General features: G+C 32.6%; 1 protein-coding gene across 4 annotated transcripts in view; it reads right to left on the reverse strand.

Moving 5' to 3' along the window:
• GRIA2 (glutamate ionotropic receptor AMPA type subunit 2) overlaps window positions 1-20,833 on the reverse strand; it is a 128,482-nt gene that overhangs the window by 26,031 nt on the left and 81,618 nt on the right. For all 4 annotated transcript variants that reach the window (XM_049769594.1, XM_049769592.1, XM_049769591.1 and 1 more), the window contains exon 6: window positions 14,989-15,150. In XM_049769594.1, the coding sequence (XP_049625551.1) occupies window positions 14,989-15,150 (162 nt within the window). The remainder of the gene's footprint in view (window positions 1-14,988; window positions 15,151-20,833) is intronic.

Raw genomic sequence — 20,833 nt, forward strand, 5'->3', positions numbered from 1 at the left:
TTAACTCTAATAAGTCAAAATGACAGACTTTGAAATAAATTCATTACTCTCAACATTTTCTATTATGTTGACATCTCAGCTATTTCTGGTGAGAATCTTTCATACAATCATGTTCCTATTTGTTCTAACTACTTAAAAATACTTAAATTATCACTTTTTGGCTTGAGATTCTTATTTTAAAAATGTGAAACTAGTCAGAGAGATAGCATAGAGGTAGGGTGTTTGCCTTTCACGCAACCAATGCAGGACTTTCGGTGGTTTGAATTAAGGCATCCCATATGGTCCCCTGTGCCTGCCAGGAGCTATTTCTGAGTGCAGAGCCAGGATGAACTCCTGAATACAGCTGAGTGATCCCAAAACAAACAAACAAGCAAAAAAATAATGCAAAACTAGCAAATAAATATCCCTCTTTTGTCAAAGAAAAGATTTGCATGAAGTATACAATAAAGAGTGATTTTTATTAGGATCCTTAGTGTCTAATACAGATGCCAGTGTAATAGAAGAATTATTAAATGAGGTTTGAAACAAGTAGGGAAAATTCACGATATCTCATATTATAAGACAATTCAGTAAATGAGTAACATTGTATTGAACATAATCTTGCTTCTTTGCATTCCTATATGATTAAGTGTTTATTTTGGAGGAGGATATTTGGGAACACACGAGGTGTGCTCACAAATTACTCCTGGATCTGTGCTCTGGGAACAGTATGGTGGTTCTGATAGAACCTGCTACTATGCTGTGGTAAGAACTGAACCAGGGTTGGATACATACAAGGCTAGCATCTTAACTGTGGTTTTACGTCTCCATTTTTTTTAATCATAATTTTTATTGTGACCAAAGAGTGAATAACAAATCTTTCACAGTAGTATTTAAGGTACATAGTGACAATGAATCAAGGCCACTCCCACCAGCATGTGTTCCATATCTCCCTCCTTTATCCCCACTCCCCACCCCCCAGAGTGCTAGTGTAATTATTCCTCTCTGTGTCTAGCTTGTTGTAGATAGGTATTGATTCTGTTATTGGCTTTAGGTTTGGTGTTTAAGTCTGATCATTTTTTAATTTGACTCAATGTTCATACAGCTCTTTAGTCCTGGTATTTTCATTTTTATTTCCCCCTCAATTCATGAGGCAGAACAAGATGATTCAAGTTGTGTTTCTGGAAGAAGAAGAAAAAACAAAAACAAAAACAAAACAAAATATAAATACAAACCAACAGTTAAAAAAATAAGACAGTAACTATCAAAAATAAAAAAATAAAAAGCACCCAGCAGAAAAAAAAAATCAGCAAATAATAACCCCAAGGGTGAAAAGAAAGAAAAGGAAGAAAAGGAAGAAAATAAAGAAAAAGTATAAAAAAAAAAGGAGTGCTTATGTGACAAGGTTTTGTGCTCAAACCCCTCTTTTTTTTTTTTGAATAGGCACAATAATATTGGGGAACTAAGAAAGGGAATTTCCCCCTAAGGGATTCAGGGTTTTTCCGCCCTTGAAGCATACTGTCATGGAAACAACTACTAACTCCATACATGATCATTACCACACCCTAAGGTCTTTTTTGTGGTGCCAGGAAACTTTCCACTCAGTTGTGGATGATAAAATCAGGCCTCTGTATCTAGAGACCTAGGTATTTTGCACAGGTCATAGGACAAGGTCTAGGATAGAGTCTTTATGGTTCTAGAAGTTCTGTTCCATCATTGTTGTACTCAGACTTCTGTAATAAGTGGTCTTGGTTTTTTTCTCAGATCCTAGGCCAAAGCCTAGGATAGTCTTCATTATGGTTCCAGAAGTTCTGCCCAGTCTCAGTTGTCAAAGTCGGACATCTGTAATTTGAGATCTTGATTCTTGTACAAGTCCTAGGCTTGTACCAACCCTATGATAGGGTTTTTCTTATAGGTTCCAGGATAAGTTATGCCTAGTTATGGTTGTCAAAGTCAGTCTTCTGTAGTTAGTGTTCTTGGTTTTTGCACAGATCAAAGGACAACATGTCTTCTAATTTCATCTTACCATTAGGTGATGTGATAGGACAACTTGCTGTTGTTGTTTCCTTGTTGTCGGATGTCATATCAGAACTGGCTCAAGTTGGTGCCAGAGCGGTGTTAGAAATTTCTCAGGGGAGATTGGTTGCTGGTAGTGTTGCAGAGAACTATATCAGTTCTACCTCTGGGATCTGGGGCTCAGGGTTCGACGAACACTGTCTAATCTCCATTTTTAATGTCAAAAGAGTAAGTCTCCATTTTTCATGTGATAAGAGGCATTGAATCTTTATGTGAATTTGTTTAACTTGCTTTTTTTATCATATAAATGATTCAAATTTGATAGTACAGTTTGTAATAATAAGGAGAAATCACAAGATTTTATGTGTTGTGATGGAGTGCTGATAATTTTAGTATGATATTAATACTTATTTCTAACATTTCTTTTTGACATGTCTTTTCATGTGCTACTAGGTTGCAGTAAAATTGAAAGCTTTGATTGTGACTTTTTTTTATCATATCTAGATAACTCTTGGTTAAATGTACTGGGATTTCCACATATATCTCATCTTGACAGATGAAAATATAATCAATTACTTTTTATTTTCCTAAATATGCAAATTTTAACTACAAATTGTAAGTGCAAGAAATTACAAAAACATGATTTGACAATTCTATTAGCCATTTATATTCCTTTATTCAAGATGTAATTTCTGGACTCTATTCTAATAAAATATCTTCAAATACATATTACTTCTATGGAAATATTACTTTAATATTTATTAATTACATACAATAATTCGAAACAGTCTAAACTTCTGACAGTATATGTTTAAAATATTTTTTGTTGGAGAGACAGTACAGAGTGTAGGGCATGCATCCAACCTTACTTCGACATCAGGTGGTCCCCTGAACACCACCTTGATATCCCTGAGCACAGACAGGATTAATTCCTGGGTATGGGTATGCTTTGAGGAAGAATTAGAAAACATTAAAATGTGATAATTATAGGGATTGTTTTATTAGAGGAATATTATTAATAACTCGAATTAAAACAAGTTAAAAACATTACAACTAAATTTTAAAATACATTTCAGTGAAAGAGATTAAAAGATGATTGAAATATCCTCAATAAAGGAAAAATTAATACACTAATAAAGAAGACATATAAGTTTCTCTTATAATTATTCTATAATAAACATGCACCACTTCTATACTTTTTTTTTTCATTTTTGGGGCCACATCCGGTGGCTCCCAGGAATGACTCCTGGCTCCAAACTCAGAAATTACTCCTGGCAGACTCAGGATGGTACAGGATGCCGGGTATCAAACTTGGGTCTGTCCTAGGTCAACTGAGTACAAGGCAAAAGCCTTACTGCTGTGCTATTTCTCTGTCTCCATGCACCACTTTTAAAAGCTGTGGTATATCAAAGACATTTAAAAAATACACAGAAGAAAGTACTTCTTTAAAAAAAAGAAAAGATTTCACTGTGGAATATAGTCTGTTTCACTATGTATTAGGTTCTTTTATGAAAACACTGCTTGTTTTTGCTTTTTTACATAAATATTGAATTATTATTGAATTAATTATTGAATTAAATATTCATAAAACAAAGTTCAGGAATAGGACACAGAAGTTAAATTAAGTAATTTGTATATTAAAATTATTTTAATTTCTTTTTAAGTTATAATAATAGAGAAAAGTCAACATGTTCTTCTGTCAGCTTGTTCATATTTCTCTCAGAAATCTATAAATCCATCTGCTAAATGTTTTAGAGGTCCATAAATGTTGGTGAAGTACATTAGAAATAAGATGAGGATGAATGAACTAAAAGCTTTTAGGTTTATACAGCATAATTATAATTCAGAGCATGAACACATGAAGAAAAAAATTCTTTCAACCTTTTCCAAATGATCAAATCTAATCAGGTATAAAGCCTATTATCATTTTAAATTAAAAACCAAAAGTATAGAATAACATTCCAGGCTGAGAGGGAAAAAAATCGACAGTTTTTATATCTAGAATTCCTTCTGTATATGTTCTTTGTGGTTCATTTATTTTTCTAAACAAATATGTTCACATTTTTGATTGGATAGTTAAATACTTCAGTTTGATTCTAACATTCACTAAACCAAATGTAAATTAATTTGAAAGGAACATTATGGCAATGGAACTACTTCCTTTGAAAACAAATGCATCATTGTTGTCTGATGTTTATCTTCTGTAAAATTCCTCAGCTGGTTGAAAATTTACATTTCAGTGGGGGGCCATTATGGTTTTCAGCACTACAGGTTTTTAGTCACAGCATAGCTGCACTTTAAGAAGAAATTTCTGTAAATAATTTTTATGGTCCATTTTCCAAATGTGCTTTTTACTCCATTCCAAATAGTTTATTTATTGTGACTTATTTTTCACACAAAATAATGAAACCCGTTTCAACATTTGAAACATGTTTTATAACCACCAGTCATCAGATATTATTCAATAATTTATTGACACATCACCAATTCCAGACTGCAAGATTACAGAAGCTGTGTTCATTTATAAGTAAAGAATATACAAAAAGAAAATTAGGCTATGTAGATGATTTATGGGCTATTACATGACATTGTATATCGTCTGTACCAACTTAAATTTTATTTGAAAAAGTATGTATCTGGAGAAGTGCCAGCCTTTAAATGAGAAAATTGTAAAATTCCTGTGACTAGCCACTTATAAGTGCCATGATGATTTAATTTGAATTGAATACAATGTAGAAATATTAGAATCAGCTTGAAAATATGACCTGGGCCATGACTGTGCAATATGCTGCTATGTTTTGAAGTTATCATTATGCCGTTTAAGATTCACATCAATGACATAAAAAAATGAATGCTTCTTTTATGTCATCATCGTGCTAAAAGGAAGTGAGATGGTGAGAGAATAGTGAACAGGGCCTTTGCCTGGCGTGCTGAAGACCTTGGTTTGATCCTCGGCATCCCATAAATTCCTCTGAGCCTGCCAAGAGTGATTCCAGAGCAAAGAAGACAAAACCCCTGAGCACTGCCAGGTATGGTAAAAAATCAAACAAACAAACAAAAGGAATGTGAGAACAAATAAATTTTTACATTGACAGAGTTCTCCATGTGCCAAGATGAACTAATAATTACTACCAAACTGCTTAAACATCCTGTTCACCAAATATATTCAGCGCATTTTTTTACTCTAAGTTATAATATTGTATGTGACTGTAGGTCATAAAGTTATGTGAAAGGGTGAAATTTGAGTACAAATCTTCATATTTCTAAAGCAAACAAGGGTAACTAGAGATCTAGATTTGTCTGGAATTTGTACATATTTTATAATAGAAAATCGTTTTTGTTGTTTTATTTTGGTTTTTGGGCCACACCCGGTGATGCTCAGGGGTCACCTAACTATGCACTCAGAAATCATTCCTGGCTTTGTGGGACCATATGAGACGCGGGAGATTGAACCCAGGTCCGTCCTGGGTCAGCCACATGCAAGGCAAACACGTCTTACAGCTGTGCTATAGTTCCTGCCCTATAACAGAAGATCTTAAATCTCAGCAAAAGCCTCTACCCAGACGAGGTATTGGTGTTTCTTAAGCAAATGCCACATCAGGTGAATAGAGTTAAAAGAATCTACAGTCTAATTGAGCTATAAAAGATACTGAAATGCAAGTTATGGGACCTGGAGATAGTATGGGGTTTCTCTTTAAACCTAGTAAGCGGCCAATCAGGTTTGACTGTTGGCACCGCATGGTATGCTCAGCATTGTGTTAGGTGTCGCTGTGGAGGCCTCTACTTTTGCTGAGGCGGAGTTGGCTAATCCCAAATACCTCAGAATCCAAACCACAGAATCCAAGAAACATGGAAAACTTGGGCCCTTGCACTGAACCTACTGCCCAGTTGTCTGTGAATTGCTGAAGTGGGAAAGGATGCTAACCCAGACCTCCTGGATATCATTTGGAAAACTTCCCTCCAAATTAAAATATAAAAACAAAATAATATGTTATTGATGAATATATCAGCCTCAGTTTTTTTCCCAAGAATATTATCTGGTGAAAACTGGCTCTTTATAATGTCCTGTAAACACTTTCCTGTTTCTACTATCAAATGGTTTTATATAATAACTCTCATAATATATTAAAGGTCATGAGAAATGTTGCAGCAACTATTAAATTTTACTATCCTCAGCATGCTTCAAACTGATATTAATTTTAAATTTTCCTTAGAACTGAATAAATCTCATAAAAATAGTGTTGCATATATTATATATTGAAAATTTACGACCTGGTAAATTTTATACTTACTTATGAAAATAATATTTGATATTTTGTTAAGCTTTTATCGGAGAATGGTGTTTTTAGAGTGTTACATAAAGTACATATATTTATTCACTTACCAAAATTACAATATCTTCAACAAAGTATATAAACTATGAGCTTAAAACAATAAGATAAGAAAAACACAGAAAGTTTGATTCAAAAAAATTCCTTACGGGAAGCAATATCAAATCTACAGGGAAAATAGCATTGTAAAGAAAATCATTACTATCTTAAAATTATCTACTTGCATGTAAATTAAAATTCAACTGCAGTCCATCCTCTGGAAAACACATCTCTGTTGTAAGATCTTTAACTCAATGAAAAGCTTTTTAAACAATACTCCTTGAAAAATCATTTCATACAGACACAAAGTTTTCTCCGTGGAATAATAGAAAATCTTGTTAATTGCTGTTAGGAATGCAAAGTAGTACAGTCACTTTGGAAGATAGCTTCACAATTTTTTTCCTTTTACACAAGTTTAACTACACTATAAATCTGATAATTTCTCTGGTATTTCCCTAAGAAGCTGAAAACTTACCTCCAAACAAATACACATAAATGGGAGTCAAAGTAATAATAGTGGATAGGGCTTTTGCCTTATGCCCACCAACCTGAGTTTTATCTCAAGTCCAATATGTTTTCTCCCAACTCCATACTCACACACACACACACACACACACACACACAAATACAAAAAACATACACATGGATACTTTAAATAGTTTTATTATCTTCCCAAAAATTTTGGAATAAATAAGATATCCTTCATTGAATAAATGGATCAGTAAATGTGCTACATTTGCACAAAAACATTAACAAGTGCTAAGAAGAAATAAGCTATCAAACCATGAAAAAAAGGAGGAACATTAACTGCGTATTGTTCAGTAAAAATAAGAAAATCTGAAAGTCATCATACAGTTTGGGTCCAATTATAGAATCTTACCAAAAGGTAAAACTATGGGAATAATAAAAATGATTAGTGGTTGTAAAAAGTTAGTGTGGTAGGATCAAGGGAAGGCACCAAAGATTTTAGAGAAGTAAAGTCACTCTATATAAAATTTAATAATTGAAAAATGCTCTTAAACATCTGTTCAGAACCATAAAGAGCCCACCACAAAAATTAACTGCAAATTATGAACTTCGTTTAATTACTATACATCATTGTATGTTTATCTAACAAAAGTGCAATGGTGGTGAGTAAAGTTGATAATAGTGTAGCGTTGCATGAATTGGGGTGGGAATAAATGAGAAATTTTACACTTTCTGCTCAGTCTTTCGGTAAAGCTTAAATTGCTATAAAAATAAAATTTCTCAACAAAAATAATTTCAGAAGTTCAACATCCTTGGTAAGCATGTAAGCTGTATCAAATTAACAAATTCAAATGGACAGCTACAGTGGCTTGAAAACAAGGCATAATAATTATTTATAATCCACTGGGATTCACTTCAAATACTATTCTCCAGGATCATGAAAATAATATTTAATGTACCTTAAAGGGAGGCTTTATATAGATTTCCAAGTCAGCAGCAGCAAACACCTTAGGGGGTGAGATGCCCTGGTCCAAGAATGCTCCTTGCTTGTAACAAACAGCCTATCTGCCTATGCTACTAATTTTTCAGAATATACTGCTCCCTTGGGTTGGTACATGCACCTAGTCCCCAATACACTCCATGCCAGTCAGGGAGTTTTGCCCCCAAGCTAACAACTAGGAGAGTAAAAGCAAACCCAAGAATCAGCACCACGCCCAGCACAATGGAGTGGCACAGCGATACGGGAGTCTGAATTGATGACTCTGAGACAGCAGGTATCCCGGAGAATGAGGAATGAATTTAACTCCACCTACTTATAAGAGAAAAAAGGTGAAAGTGCTGAAAGTTCCAACCCTCATGCAATGGAGCACAGGACTAATAATAAATAGAACAAAAAGTCGTTTATGTCAGCTAAGGGGGACCAAAATCCAGGAAGTTCCCTAAAATAATCAGAAGTTCATTCAAATAGAAGTAAATTACTTAATATAATAGCAAGTTTCAGCAACAGAATTTAAAAACAGAATAAGCAACTAATAAATGTATGAAGCAAAGCTTCCCGGGAATAGAAAAGAGACTGAGACAACATGGAAAGATTATAAAAAAAATTTTGTAAAATATAGTAGAAAGAATGTTTCAGAATTATAGAAATTTTTAAAGAGGAAGAAAGTGTAAGAATGTCTACTTAAAGAAAAATAGGTAAAAATTTTCCCAAGTTAAAAAATAAAGGAGATGTGAGCACAGTCCGGCATTCAAAAGAATGTCAATAAAAGTAAACTCAAACAGAACCTATTATGATTAAAATGACAATAGCGAAAAACAGAGACATGTTCCATAAAGAAGAAGCAACATCTCAAATGTTGCAAAAGAAAGCAGAGTTAAAATGACAAGATGCCCTACAGAATAAGAGAAAATATTTGAAGAAAATACATCAAAGGGCTAAATCCAAGTACTCACAAAGTTCTTCAACAACCCTACCATAAAATAGGGGGAAAAGATGAAGAGACAGTACCCCAAAGAAGATATGGGTGATTGTAGACATTCTAAAAAAGCTTTCATTGTCAATTATTATCAGGTAAACAACCATGAGTATCATTTTATACCAGAGATAATGGCCAGTATTCAAAAGATGGGAAAGAGTCAGTGTTGGTGTAGTGAAAAAAAACTGATTAACTCCTTGTGGAAATGTTTTTGGGTAAAACCTTATAGATAACAATATAGCGATTTTTTTTTTTTTTTTTTTTTTTTGGTTTTTGGGCCACACCCGGTGACGCTCAGGGGTTACTCCTGGCTATGCGCTCAGAAGTTGCTCCTGGCTTGGGGGACCATATGGGATGCCGGGGGATCGAACCGCGGTCCGTCTCCTAGGCTAGCGCAGGTAAGGCAGGCACCTTACCTCGAGCGCCACCGCCCGGCCCCAATATAGCGATTTTTTAACAAAGTAAATATACATCTCTTGTATTGCCAGAAATTTCAATTCTTGGCATCTATCCAATACAAAAACATATATATTTTTTTGGTTTTTCGGGCCACACCCGTTTGATGCTCGGGGTTACTCCTGGCTAAGTGCTCAGAAATCGCCCATGGCTTGGGGGGACCATATGGGATGCCAGGGGATCAAACCACAGTCCTTCCTTGGCTAGCGCTTGCAAGGTAGACACCTTACCTCTAGTGTCACCTCACCGGCTTCCAAAAACATATTAACTCAAGAAAATGCACTTATGTCTACTGTAGTCTTAGTACTATAATATCCCAAATTTTAAACAACAAATGCTTGTATAAAGAAGCTTCGGTATAGGTGAACAATAGAATACTACACAACCATAAGAAAAGATAAATTTATACTTTACTTAGATATTAAACATTTAGATAAAACTAATTAGATTCACCAGTATAGAAAAACTGAAAACTCCAATCCTGTTCTGATTCACCTGCAGGTATATAAGAATTACCAGACACCAACCTTTTTTATTTCTGGATGCATATTGTTTCCCCTACCCTCCACCACATCTTCACAATCTTCTCAAAGGATAAAATTTTAAAATATTCTATATTCTATGAAAATAAAATAAATGCTTTGTATGGGCATTTAGTATCTGAATTTAGCACTGGAATTCAATGATGTTTACTTTCAAGTACAAACTTTTCTAGACATAAGAACCACATGAGGTATCATCAATTCAGAAAATATATAAATATTAAATTATGTCATATTGATAGTTCTAAGTTATCATTTTATACCTATAGTATTTGAGGTTATAGTAAAATCTTAACAGTAACCCATACCTACTTATTTATGGATATTAGAGATTAAGGTAAAAGTTTAACAGTAAACCATACTTATTATGTTTATGGATAAAGGCACGAAAATAACTCAGATGCATTGAGATAATATGCATTATAATCTCAAGTAACAGTATTTTTATTTTCTCTTATTGGAGTTTCTAGAAATCATACTGGTGGTTTACAGGGCTTGCTTATAGTTCTGTGCTCAGGTATCAACGCTGGTGATTCTGAGGACTCATATGTAGTGCTAGAAGATCAAATCAGTGTTGGACACATGAACACCATGAATATTGTACTAATTATCAACACCATGATTTTATATGTTTAAGGTTTTAACATATATTTAAACTGCTCAAAATATTTTTATCATTTAATATTAATAATAGTTAATTGAATTAATCACAATAATAAATAATAATTAATTAAATTAATCTTAATAATTAATTGATAATAATGTATATACAATATAATTTTATAAATATAACTTTTATTTGGAGTTTTTTTAAATCTCATTCAGCAGTGTTCAGGACTTACTTCAGACTTTGTGCTCAGGGATGACTCCTCAAGGTCTTGGGAGGGCATATAAGTTGGTGGAAACCTAACCTGGGCTAGCTGCTAGCTAGGCAAGCACCTTACCTACTGCCGTTTTTCTCTAGCTCAGTATATCATTTTAATTTTCATTTCAGCCATTAATATTCTTTTAATACCATAAAATATTAGATAATAAACCGACTAAGCTTCTAAGTTGCTGTGTGGCAAACTGCTTTAATATGGAAGTAGGGAAAGCCAATGTGTCTTAAAGATTTTGGTCAGTTAAAATATTAAAGTAACAGAATTAATTCTTTTAGGCCACCAGGGTCCTATTTAATGCACGGTACTAATTACTGGACTGGAAAAGATTATACTATTTTCAGACTGCCCTAAGAACTCTCTGAGGACAGCAATTAGGAGAGTTTGTGCTTTAAGTCAGTTCCTGAGTAAAATGAAATTCTTATAGAAAAGTCATTTCAAATGTCACACAAATATGAGCCACAAAGTATTGTTCACTTCTTTCTTTAACACAAAAGGACATTTCAGACACCAACATCAAACTGGGGTTTCATTAGACCACATAACAGAGGAAAAAGAATAGTGATAGCTTGCAAGATATTGAAGACAATATATCAAATAAAAATCTATAGAAAACTATAAAATGTATTCTTTTCAATGCAGTAATAAATCATCTTTATAATTGGTTTCTTTTGATAAAAAGTAAAAGGGTAAAATGTCCACTTTCATTCTCTCATTTAAATTCAGGTGCCCAATGGATCAGATATGATTACTGCAGTCAGTTTACATCTCATCAAGCTAAGTAATACTACATTTCTGCCAAGACTGAATAAATAAATAGAACACATTTTGGAACAAATTTAAACCAACTTATATCAATGATAACCGCTACTATTTTTCTTTCTCAGTGACTTTATATATTTGAAATGTTTACTTAAAATTTTCATTATTCTATATTTTAGTAAATAGTTTCAGAGTATATTCTATGAGAAAAAAGTTACATAAAATTAATGTACAGAAGGATAAAATGATAGAGAATGCTTTTCTGAGTCTTATTTATAATCCACAAATATATGAAAAGCTATAATAATATAATGATAAATCTAAATTGCATGTTATAAATGAATCCGAATAGCTATGATATATTCCTATATATATTATATTGATATATATCCACATATATACATAAACGATATAGCATATGATATGTATATATGCATATACATCGATAATACATATGTATATGCATAGATATGCAGATGTGTAAATATTTAATTAGTTCCTGACATTTAACTACATGAATTATATGTGACTATTTTAGGATAAACTCCTACCTCAAAGCTATACTTAGCTCACAAATGATTTTTTATCATTTTTATCAGTCTTCAAAGGTCAAAAACAAATTCTTTTTTTGGTAAGTATGTTTTCAACGCCATAAAAAATCCATATAAATATTTGTAATTTTGACAGGAACCTTGACATTAATAGCCATTAGAGCACTGTAGAGATAAGAATTCTAGGCCTCTAATTAGTGAACCAGAGCCTACATTTTATTTTTACTTATTTGTTTTATTTTTTATTTTGGGGCCACACCCGGTGATGCTCACCCTGGCTATCCACTCAAAAATCGCTCCTTGTTTGGGGAACCTTATATATATATAAATGGCTAGAATGACAGAACAGGGAGTTAGCACATTTGCCTTGCATACAACCAACCCAGTTTGATCCTTTAGTATGTCATACAATTTCTCGAATATGGATACCGTCAGGAGTGATCTCTGAGCAGAGTAAGGAGGAAGCCCGGATAACCACCGGATGTGACCCACAAACAAAGAACAAAACATACAGAAAAAGAAAAATAAAATAAAGCCACCAAGCAGACCCTCAACAGAATAAAGTCCGTAAGTGGGTTTTGGCAAAAAATAATTGTAGAGAATGCAGTGCCAAAGATCTCTCAACCCTCAAATGTGCTTCGTATTTTGATGCACTACACATAAATAATTATTTAACTTCTTTGAGAAAAAGAATCTCATTTTGCTTTCATCATGCTCACAGCAGACAGCAGTGGGCGGCAACAAGATGACTAATACAGGATTCAAAGGAGCTGCGGGCTCCATTGGGGGTGAAAGCTCTTCAGCAGAGAACTTCAATGGCACCGGTTCTGAATGGATGAAAGCCCAGCTTCGCTCCAAATGGGGTCAGCAGTCAAACCTCTAGCCCAGCACAGATGAACACAATAGCACAAACTAGAAGGTTAAGTTTTCTGCTGCCTCAGAGCAGCCTTGCTACCCAGAAGTATTCCACTCACAAGCCCACAAGCCTGTTGTTACTGAATCTCTCTCAAGGTCACCAAAGTAAAAACCACCTAGTTTTGAGAGAAAATGAATTCCTAGGTATCATTTCATATCAGACAGGATACTTTCCTCAAAGTATTTCAAGTTAACTTGAAATCTTAAAGATTCATTTATAAACCCAAATGCAGAGCATGTCAAGTCTTCCCATCCTTAAGTAGAATAAATCTCTAAGCCAGACACAAATTTCACTTTAACATCTATTTTTTTTTCGTTAAATACCAAAAATACCCCACTTCACTTTGCTGTTATATATGCACTTACCCATGAGAATAACTAAAATAACAATATCTCTGAACTAGTTCACATTCAAACTTCTTCATAATAAAAAAAAAAGTAACACCAGTAAACATGGAAAATAGTTTGCATCATTTGCCTTTTATTTGTGCAAAATAATTTTCATAAATTCTGTGACCAGCTTATCCCACTTATTCATTGTAAATAATATGACCATCTCATTCCATTTATTCATCAACCCAAGTTTTCCTTTTACTTCTCTTCTTAAAATAAGTGATCAACATGGAGCTGGAGCGGTGGCGCAGGTGGTAGGGTGTCTGCCTTGAATGTGCTAACCTAGGATGGACCGCGGTTCAATCACCTGGCATCTCATGTCGTTTCCCCAAGCCAGAGGTGATTTCTGAGTACATAGCCAGGAGTAATACCTGAGTGTTAATGGGTGTGGCTCCCAAACAAACAAACAAAGTGATCAACAAAATAAAAATTCTTCCTACAACACTGGAGGTTTATAGTTCTGTGTATATACATAATTGTATGCATAGTATAAAAAAAACACTGATGTTCAAATTCTTAAATTATAACTGGTAAGTCTTGATATATAATACTCAAAACCTTTCTTTCAATGCATTGAATAATAGTTATTGTTTTATTCCAATATTTATTAGAACCTTAGAACCTCATATGATAACAATATTTGATGTGTGTTTAAATATATTGATAGCTACATATTATATTGATTTATATATTGAAAAATACTTGAGTGCTAAATTTTTAAATTTTTCAAAAATTAGGAACAAATCTCTTGTTTTTCAACTTAATTAATACCCCTTAATTTTCTTAGAAGGCAGCCAAATTGTTCCTATTTCTTTAGTTTTTAAAGTACAAATTCCTTTCTGAGACAGGTCTTTCCAGAGCACATAATCTATTGCAGGTTCCAAGTTTGCTGTTCTCATCCTTCAGAGATTTTCTTTCAGTTTTTGTTTTGGGAGACTAACTGAAGTGAATAGACATAAGTTCCTGTCCTTGGTTTACCACCAAATTCCAAGGTCTTGTGGTCAGAATTTACTCAATACAATGAAATAAAATAAAATCAGTAAATGAAGAAATAATATTTGTGTTGGAGTAAAAACTGAAATGTAGTGTGATGGAATTCCCCATTTCTTATTTAAATTGTGAAATGTTTAACATGCCCTTTGATTTCACTCTCCCATCTTGATTTTTATTCAAGTATCAGTTTAAAAATAGCATTCTAAGTATTGTTTTGTACCTATACACATGCTCCACACCAGAGTGTCACTTTTATCCCAAGAACCGTTTCCTGCCCTTTGCTTCCTCAGTTCAAGTTCTATAGACAATGTCTTAGGATTTGTTTCAATCAGAGACTTTTTTAAAATTGTTCATTATTACTTACAATTTTCATATAAGCAAAATTCATGCAGTATTTGCCTCTGGTTCATTTCGCTTATAATAGCCCTCAAGTTCCATCTAATTGCAACAAATCAACTGCAAAGATTTAAATTTTTTCTCATATCTAAGCATTAGTTGTGTGTGAGCTGATTTCTTTAGCTCTCATTTGTTATAGAACATTTGTGTTATTTCCATATCTTAGCTATTATAAACAATATTATTTACCATATATTGATGTGTGGTTTCTACTTCTTTTATTTTCTCCTTTGTATTTTCCAAATTCCTTTCTGCTTTCAATTGTTAAGAAAGAAGAAGAAATATAAGCAAACCTTAATTGTCGTTGTGTGTGCTCCAGGGTATTCTTTCTCTTCCAGTGTTGACCATCTTTCTATAAATTTAGATACCAGAGAATCATCATAATCCACAATCTGGAATCCAGAGACATTTGCACCTCCAAACTGAATTTTTAATAGGTCTCCATCCGTAAATCCCTAAATTAAAAATAAATTCATTGCAATAATAAATTAATTGCAATAAATAAATGCTTATATTAAGAAAAAAAACCAGAAGTCAATGCTTGTCAAATAAATCTACACATTGCGAGTTTTAGAAATTTCAAGATCATTTGAGAGCTAAGAACCCTATCCTTACTTTCCATTTATTACAAGTAAATAAAATAAATTACTCACCACACCAACATCTATGCATACTTTGGTCCTTAACCAACATGTATTATTTAATTGTACTTAAAAAATAATTCTTCACCTTATTGAACATTTTCCATGAACATAGACTGGACATTTTTTAATGAATTACCAATGTAGCGCTGTAAAATTACATGTACTTAATAATATTAAACTAGTTTTTTTAAGCCCATTCTATGCTGCTTATTCCTAATTAAAGCATTTGTTTTTCTCAGATTATTTGATTATTTAAAAACCTTTCAATTAGAACTTTATGTTAATTTTTATTAAGGTAATTGGTTTTCAAAAGTATGCTTACATATTTTATGGGTAAAATGTCACCATACAACCACCCTTTTCCCCCAAAAGTATCTATATTCCTAAAACAAAGTTGAACTGGCTGCTGTACGCAGCATTCGTTTTTTTTGTTTGTTTTTATTGTTGTTGTTCTAGGGACATACCCGCCAGCTATGCTCAGAGGTTATTTCTGAATCTAAACTCAGGATTTATTCCTTACAGTGCTGGGGACTGTATGGGATGTAAGAGATCAGATGGGTTTGCTGTACGTAAGGCAAGTGTCCTAAACACTGAACTATCTAGCTCTCCTGTCCTCAGCAAGATCATTTAGGTATGAAAAGCTAGAGATATTGCTTAACATATTTATCACATGAATAAGGCTCTGGGTTCAATCCCTCGCATTCAAAAAAATACAAGAAATAGATAAATATGTTAAAATAGCTAAAAATCATTATGGAAGGTACTAAATGCCTGGCACCAATTTGGGAAAAAATAATATAGCAGAAAATCATTTGTAGAATGTACATATCGACTTTTGGTCCCTCAAACACTCTTTTGGGTCCCCTTTTACTTTGATCATTTTACTCTCAAGTCTTGTTTTCTTCTGCTGTAAGTACACATTTGCGGCATTAAATTTGCTGCATTGAAATATTTTATTTCCCTCATACACTGAAACTGGCAAATAGCTGCATTTAGAATTTTAAACTAAAGTCTCCATAATCTGAAGGCTTACACCATTTATTTTTAGTTGAAGAAAAATTGCTATATACAATTATAAAAGTGTCAAGTGTACATCATTGAATCCCATTAAAAAGCAAAATGTATACATTATATTTTAATACTAGTTGTTCAATTCCACATTACACTATATAATTATCACCTTTTTTTCTAATTTATATATTTCTTCCTCCTTTCCAGAAGCCCTAATTTGTTTTGCAGTGCAAACGTCTATTTTTGTTGTCGTTGTTTTATTTTGTTACTCTCTTTGTTTCTCTATTTGCCACATATAAGTTAAATCAGACAGTGTTTGTCTTTTCCTATCTGGAAAGTTTACTAAAGTATAACAATATCCTGAGAGCCTAAATATATTATTATAAATAGCATAGTATGTTAGATTATCTTATTGCTCAAATACATATATATGCTGCCTGAAAAATGATAAGAAGACATTTATGAAAATATAAATATATTTTATTCATTTTTCACTAGAGAGACTTAATTATTTCCAGTTTGTGGCTTTGAAGTTGATATTTGTATGGGTAAATACAAAGGAGATGAATCAGTAGATTACATGACATATCTACTTTTAAGTTCTGAGGAATCCCCGTACATAGTCCTTTGAATAATGGGTGCAATAACTGCACCCCCCAAGAATAATACAAATGGGCTCTCTTTTTCTCCATGTCCTGGCCAACATTTGCATCATCTTCTCTTTTGGATAATAGCTATTCGCATAGCTATTATTAGAATATTCTCATAATTCTCTGACAAGTTGAATAGACTGGTATGCCTGGAACCCAGAGTCTGTCTTATGCCAATAAACTTCTGGGGTGAGGCCTTTTTGTAATCAGGTCAAGGATTTTTTTTCCATTTTCCCCATTTTTCTGGACCTATGTAAATAATGGCGATTGCCACTATCACACCTTTACTATATTTTTTTACTCTTAACCTTTAAGGAAAAAAAAATACAACTTACTGAACTTAAAAACAAATTACTGTAGTAGAATGCCTGTCTCGAATACAGGCAGGGGATGGGAAGTGGGGAGGGGTAATGTTACACTAGTGAAGGGGGGTGTTCTGGTTATGACTGTAACCCAAATATGATCATGTTACTTAAATAAAAATATAATAAAAAATTAAAGGAAAATTTTTCAATAGCAGTACCTAGTATAAAGGGGTCATAATAGTAAAGTAGAAGGTTTTGAATTACCTTAGGGATTTGTCTCAGTCTAGGTATTCTGAGGAGATATTTCTGTTTGTATATTAAAAATGTGCAAAAAAAGAATATTCTTATAATTCTCATATTCTCATAGCTATTTTTATGCCTTTTTCTGTTCCTATTGGTAGAAAAGTCAAAAAGAAATTTGAAGATGCCACAAGAAACTCAAACAAAAATCTAATCAATAAGGTGGGCAAATTAATAAATTCAGAAATAAAAAATTAGTACATATCAGGTAAAATTTAAAATCTTGAACAAATAAGAAAGAATAAAGATTTCAGATATAAAGAACTCAAAAATTTTGTCAAAATATTACAGAATTCTATGAAAACAGAATAGACCTGATGGTGCACTTATAAAAATGCTCTTGCAGAAAGAAATATGAAGACACCCTATAACAAAGAAATCCATTAGGAAAGACAATCTAAAAATAGGGGGTGCCCCCAAAGAAAAAGGAAAAAAATCTGAGAGTCTTTTCAAAGAAATGATGACACCAAACTTCCCAAACCTTGAAAAAGTTACTGGATAAACAAGTTCATAAAAGTAAAAGATATCTGCTTATCTAAATGCAGAGACCTGTCCCAAGACACAAAGTTGTGATGCCTGTCCTTATTTTGTTAGACACTATCCATTCTGGCAAAGACTTTTCCCAAATGTCATAGCTTTTTAAGAGGTCAATGCTAAAAACAATCATTGGGATTTATTTGAAATGAAGTCTTAGAGATGCATTTGCTTCACCATTAGGCAGACTCAAAGGAGGGATAATGATGGCATTTTCTCCATCTCTGACACTGTGACAAAATTAAGACTAAATTTTATTATGACAATTTCTTTATATTTTCTGTCCATGTTAGTTACTTAAGTACTTTATTTGAAACTTAACCTTTGGGGAACCAAACATTTAGTAATTCCCAAGGAAATGGATTAATAGTAATAACATCAGGATTGGAATTTTTTCAGTTTTTGATAAATGTCCTATAAATTTTTATAAATGACACTCAGACACTGAACAGGAAAAGGAAAATATTCCCTATCTGCAGTCTGAAAAAAATTAAACCCCCTCATCTCTAAAAGGTAAGTCTCAAAAGCTGTTACACTTCATATATGCTATAAACTTCCTGATCCCTCAATATTTAATATAGGGAGAATACAAAGTATTTAGAAAAGAAAAACACACCTTGAACTCAGAAAAAAAATATTAGGTAGATCACTACCTAGTAACATGACAGTGGCAGAAACTTTAAAAATTATATACTTTGTAAAATATCTTTTTTTCATATTGGTCATTCAATCACTTCTTTATAGCATCAGATATCAACTCTCAAACTGATGAGCTCCCTTCTGTCATTATTTCTCAATGTTCCAATATAATCTTCCCCATCTGGACATTTTTAAAGATCACAGCTTTCAAAGTGGCTCTATGTTGTTCATCAAATGGCACAATTCACACAGGGGCCTGCCTGTCCAGACTGTTCTCTGCACAGAATGTGTTGCTCAAGAGACAATACAGTTTCAAGTATTTTAACTCTTGCTTCTCTAGTAGGGATACATTTAGATTTTATAGTATATTATTAATGTTAGTTATCAAGCTTTTCTATTATATTTTCTGTTATATTTTTCATATATGTATATATATTCATATATATATATGATACATATGTATATGTATCATCTATCTAAGTCTATCTAAGTCCTGTCTTAGTACTAAGGGATCTTTCCTGGTGGTATTTGGGGAACCAAACATGATGCTAAATTTAAACCCAAATCATCCATATGTAAAGCAAGTTTTGCTGTACAATCCCTTCAGTTCCTATAATGTGCTTTGAAGAAAAGTTTGCTATTGTATAGCCTATGTGTTTTATTTAAAACAATTACTCATTTCCACTAACATATAGATTTGATATCTAGGATATTGTATCTCTGGACTCACTGGATAAACATAATATAAATACTAGTTTTTATTTGAAGTTTATAATTAATAAATATTATATGAATTAAAAATTTAAATCTGTTGATATGAGAAATATTGTTTTCTGATAAAATAATTTGATATTCTAGAAACCATGAAGTAAACATATACTTACATAATATAAAACCTTTTAAGAGTCTTATAAGACATTTTATTTGTTGTTTTTGTTCTGGGAGTCACCCAGCAATTCTCAGGGATTACTTCTAACTTGTGTTAAAGGGAACAAATATAGTGCTTAGGATTAAAATAGGGTCCTCTGTATGCAAGACAATGACCTTAACTTCTGAATATAATCTCTATAAAGCAATTCAAAGTAAGTTTTATATACTTTTCTTTTTTCTCATCTCTTAATTCTGAAGTTCTAGAATGGAGGTGTCTACAATTATTTTGAAAAATAAATATTTAAAGAATTTGAATCAACAATTAAGGAACAAAGCCAAAAGTTGAAGAAAGCCAGAAATATTCATTAAAGAACAAAGCCAACAATTAAAGGCTTAGAATCTCTTTACTGCTGCTAATTTCTAACGATTTTGAAAAAAATCAATGATGGCAATTCTAAATTAACTCTGATCATACCCGAGAAGAAGATGTAATTAAACAGTTGTACATTTAGTAAATCTTAATTTGACAGGAATTCATTTGAAAATTGTATCATCCATAGAAGTTATATATTTATTATGTTGCTCAATAGTAAGAAAGAAATAAGAAAAGAATGATAGATAATATAACATGGATATTTCCAGGCTTAATCTTAAAGTAAGATACAATCTCATAATTTAAATATTATATAAATTATATTTACATATAACATATTTAAAATTGTATGTTGAGTTTAGTTTATAAAAAGGAAATTAAGAACAGAGAAATCTGTAAAAATAGAAAAAATAATAAAATCTTACTTAATATATGCTTTCTGTGTGTGTGTGTGTGTGTGTGTGTGTGTGTGTACTTGTGTGTGTGTGTTGTTTTTGGGCCACACACATTGATGCTCAGGGGTTGGTTACTCTTGGCTTTGATCTCAGATATCGCTCCTGGCTTGGGGGACCATATAGAATGCCAGGGGATTAAACCGTGCACCGTGCTAGGCTAGTGCCTGCAAGGCCTTACTTCTATCACCACCGCTCCGGCCCCAATATATATTTTCTTAAGTTCTTGCTTAATTTATGCTTTCTAAGTTAATTCATAAATTTTTTCTTATATTGTCTATAAATCTGTACATCATATATAATGATAATATATTATTAAATGTAAAGTGGGAAATAAATAAAAAATAACATTAAGAAAAC

Source organism: Suncus etruscus, chromosome 3 (genome assembly GCF_024139225.1).
Source record: "Suncus etruscus isolate mSunEtr1 chromosome 3, mSunEtr1.pri.cur, whole genome shotgun sequence".
Classification (NCBI taxonomy): domain Eukaryota; kingdom Metazoa; phylum Chordata; class Mammalia; order Eulipotyphla; family Soricidae; genus Suncus; species Suncus etruscus.